The 4,814-nt window shown below is 31.0% G+C and overlaps 1 protein-coding gene across 1 annotated transcript; it reads left to right on the top strand.

Moving 5' to 3' along the window:
* Positions 1–207: 207 nt before the first annotated feature.
* Positions 208–4,447, top strand: LOC134684143 (uncharacterized). The gene is made up of 2 exons (XM_063543426.1): positions 208–299; positions 1,657–4,447. Exon 2 carries the CDS (start codon positions 1,660–1,662, stop codon positions 3,349–3,351), a length of 1,692 nt encoding a protein of 563 aa, XP_063399496.1. The 5' UTR covers positions 208–299; positions 1,657–1,659; the 3' UTR covers positions 3,352–4,447.
* The last annotated feature ends 367 nt before the right edge of the window (positions 4,448–4,814 follow it).

The following is a 4,814-nucleotide window of genomic DNA, read 5'->3' as shown; positions in this document are numbered from 1 at the left end:
ATTGAAATCACAGGTCGTCCCCTTTTTGTTGTCTTTTTTATCCTAAAATTGTCAGTTAAAATATACCTTATATAACAGTGGAAAATTTAAACAACATAAGATATATATATATATATATCTATAGCTATACAAATTGGACTTTAAATAACTTTATCAATTTTATTTTGAAGTTATCTTACCTGTTGCAATATCACGTGTATCGAGAAATATCACGTGTTATTTACTTCCTTTTAGAAATGGGCTGAGCTTGTTAAATATGATGAACTGAGATACTGTTCTCCTATTTTATTGAATATAAGGTATTTATAACAATTTTTGCTATCAAAACTAATCGTTCTACATATTAAACAACAAAATATTATCACTAACTCATTTGCCTGTTTGATTAACCAAATTGTGTATACAGAGGTCCTGCACCCATAAAATTCACTGAACAAATTCATGAAAATAGACAAGTTAAGATTAAATTTTAATAAAATAATATTCAAAATATGTAACAAAAAGTTAATCAGTCGACCCTAGTCATTTACTCTAAGATGGCATAATGCTTCCCTTTTAAAATTGTATCACAATTGTATCAATTCTAGTTTCAAGCAATACTTGTGTCTTTACCATTCAATCTTAAACTTTAATTTATATGAATGAAATAATCCGTCTATACGCGGATGACACCCCACACACTAACAAAACAAATTGATGAGCAGTAGTCGAAACGCTGTCGTCAACAATAGACATGGATTTATATTGTTTGTCAAGATCTCTTTCTGCTATATATGGATTACAAAATTAATCGTATACATTTAACCTTCTGACATTACATATTACAGCCATCAACATTTTATTTAACAGAAAATGATGAATTTCAAAAAACGAATACAATTGTCCAAGTTTGAAATAACTATATCAAGAAAATATCGAGTTATTTTGAAATATCAAAATTATTCTGTTTTATCAGACTAGAAGGGATTATAGGTTGAATATATCTAAAACATAATAATTAAGGAGTGTGTCTGTTCAGTGATTATTCGTTATCTCGTTATTTCATCAGTGACCATAAGTAAAGTCTTTCATTTTTTTTTTTATTATATAATGAATTATTGGAAAGCGTTTTTGCCATCTAACAGGGTTCATATGGGATTGACATCATTACATAGTTTATAAATATGTATACGCTATTTTCTGTTAGTAAGATAAGTGTCTCTGTTTCTGTAAGTATCAAGTCCAAACTACACAATAATCATCGGTGAAGTTGCTGGCTATGCTATGTGGGTTGTGCTCATTAAGAGTTGCATATTGTTGTCAACTTCTATGTCCTTTGATGTTTAGTGGGGAGCGGTGGGGAGTTGTCTTATTGGCAATTATACCAAATACTCTAACTTTCATACTAGGTTCATAACCGTATATAAGTCAACTCAAATACGAAGTAAAGAGTATACACTATATTATTATTGTATATTTTTCGTAATCAGGAGATATTTGATTTTTTTGACAACAAAATATTATGGAAATATAATGATGGAAAATATAATGTTGCAGTACTGATATTTAATATTATTATAAATTATTGTAAAGATGTTACTAGTAATTAGTGTTTTATATACACTAGAAATTTTAACATGTGTGATACTGTATGATAATATGAGGATTGTTTTATAGGTTATGGCTTCCTCTTTTGATCAGTGTGGTGTTTGTACTTCAAGACATGTCTCTAAGCTCTCAGTGGTGTGGTGCCCAGATTGCGATGAAGGACTATGCCAAGACTGTAAAAAACATCATAGCTTGTCAAAGGCATCAAGAAACCACACGACAGTTCCTATCGATGAATATCATAAGTTGCCATCCTTTATTGCAAACATTAAACTACACTGCGATGAACACGATGAGAAGTTCCAATTGTTTTGCAAGCAGCACGATGAAGTGTTATGTAGAAAATGCGCTATTTCTGAGAAACACGCAGAATGCAAAGCAATAATCCCCATTGAAGATGTGATTCAAAATGCTAAAACATCTGTAGCATTTACAGAAATCGAGTCCTCATTCCAAGCATTAAATGAAAACATGCGTCTTATTCTTCAGGACAGACAAAAGAATATATCGGCACTGTCAGATTCGAAAAATAAACTCAAATCCGATATATCAGCGATTCGACATAAGATAAATCAACATCTTGATCAAATACAAGACCATGTCATTGTTGAACTAAACAAAGCTGTGGAAAATTCAACCCAACAAATACAGAGCTTCATTGCATCTGTGAGGAAAAATCAAAATGAAATTGATGAGTGCATAGACGATGTAGAAACCATAAAGAAATATGCAACAGACATGCAAACATTTTTAGGCATCAAACAATTAGAAAACAAATTGAATGAAACGGAAAACGAAACATTGCTCTGGACTAGAAGTAATAGTTTGGGTCCAACCGTAGTGTCTTACCAATTAAACACTTTACTTCAAAATATAAGTAACGAAATAACTACCTTTGGTAAACCTGTCGTACATGTCCAACCATGTGAACTATCATTACTCAGAAAAAAAGAGGGACAGGCACAGTTAACGGTACGTCTTGAACCTAAAACTTCAGTGGAGCATATAACGCTGAAATTAAAAACGAAATTCAAAACGTTTTGTACTGATGTGTCAGGCTGTTGTATTTTACATAGCGGCAAACTTGTGGTCTCAAACCATAATCCTTCGAATTTGATATTGTTTGCACCTGATGGGAAATTTGAAAAAAAGATTTACAACATCATCCCTACTATTTATGACGTTGCATATGTTTACAATGAAACTGTTGCGGTAGTATCAAATAATGAGAAGAATATTAAACTTGTAAATCTGAAATCGGGGAAAGCATTCAGAAGCATTCATACAGATTTACCTTCCAATGGTTTAACTTACATTAAAGGCAGTTTTATAATTTCTTCTGGTGAAAAACATTTACTGGAGGTCGGGCTAGAGAATACCAAGACAAATATGATTGGCAGTAATGTAGTATCTACATATGTAGCTTCATTCGAGAATAATATTTATTCTAAAATGAAAGATAAAAATACAATAGTCTGTCAAAACAGAAACGGGGATTTACTATGGACTTTTACAGACGAAACAGTTATAAAAGGAAACAGGTGTATTACAGTAGATGCACATGGAAATCTTTTTGTCGTCGGAAAGGAATCACAAAATGTAATTATAATATCATCTGATGGCACAAAGCATAAAATACTCCTGTCAGAAAAAGACTTGTGTGGTGTTCCGTGGGCAATAGACTACCATAGCGAATTGAAATCTTTGCTTGTAGCAAACGAAAAAGATGGTCAAGCATTTTTGTACACTGTAAGCTACTCGTAAATATATTTTCAGCTGTTGCATTGTTTTGATCAAAACTTTTTTACATAGAGAACTTAATTAATTTAATCAAGAATATGTCATACAACTGCAACTAATAAACTTTTCTTCAGTTTTTGTTACGCACACACATTGAATGTCGCAGCATTAAGACGTAGCGATTCTACATTCCATTGTTTATGCCTTCGTCTACCTTCAGAAACCAACAACTTTCTCGAACCTTCATGGAATTTTACGAAATTGGACAGTAGCTTTGTCATAATTAAAAGATTTTTTTCGTATATTTTTTAACATTGGTCCGTATTTTTCTGATAATGAATATTACTGATTTTACTTCTTGGGGAATTAATACAGATATATGTATAAATCTGTACGTTTACATACATCAACCTACATGGACTTGGACATATGCGTCTTCATCATCACGAGAGATAATCCAAAGTTAAATTATAAAAATATTTTGGTATCATACTAATGAATATAATTCGTGTTTTAATAGCAGTTGAGAGTTGGGTGTAGACATCAACAACTTTGTGAACCCTTTATAGAGTTTAATAAGACTCTGGCCGAAAGATTCCTTAAGATACATAGATAACATCTAAAGAAAAATGATAAAATATTTCTTTTTCGTTTTTCAATATTTCACATGCTTTATTGATAAATGGACTTAATGTTTTTAAGAAATAAAACACTTTGTTAATCTTCCATTGGAAAGCTACGAAACTTGGTAAGAAACTCCTTCAAGATCAAGAAATAACATTCAAAGAGAAAGGTGTTACCACATCTTTCTAATAAATGAAAATAGTTGACAGTGAACACTTATTTATTATATTTTAACACTACCACAATAAACGGCAGGCGAGAATCTGTATTACGCGGAACTCTTCGCTAGTTTCTGTTTTGAATTTGTAATGCAAATATGTGATATTAGTATAAAACTAAATACTACTAAAGTAACTGGTTTCTCATTTCTGAAACTAACGACTTTATTTATTTTTCTTGTTAGCAAAAAATAGTTAGATGTGAATACAAATTACGCAAGTGTTGTGTATCCTGTTTTCGGTTCATCATTTATAAAGTGACTGTTACTTTTTTCTCTACAAATGAAGCTACGGGTTCCTTTGAGAAATAGTCCACATTTTTGAATAAATGTCCGTTTTATATTTGTTTGTCGTTAATGCGGAATTAGTTTTATTATTCAGAACATTTTTACAGTTACTGTATTTAAAGAGTTGAAGTTTAACTTCATAAAATGTCTTAAAATTTTTTAGAAGTATAAATGTCTGTCTGTCACTTGACATTGCTTTAATTTAAATAGGTCATTGATAAATTGTACTATTCCTAAGTATATCAGACACTGTCAGATAACTGTTTATGTTATATATTGCAACTAATGGAGAAAAAATGTTTAGGTCCCTTCAAAATTAAAACATATTACAAATCTATCATTTTGGAAAACCGAAACC

Source organism: Mytilus trossulus, chromosome 9 (genome assembly GCF_036588685.1).
Source record: "Mytilus trossulus isolate FHL-02 chromosome 9, PNRI_Mtr1.1.1.hap1, whole genome shotgun sequence".
NCBI classification, from domain to species: Eukaryota; Metazoa; Mollusca; class Bivalvia; order Mytilida; family Mytilidae; genus Mytilus; species Mytilus trossulus.
The sequence above is the reverse complement of the archived record's forward strand: the minus strand, read 5'-3'. Positions and strand labels throughout refer to the sequence as shown.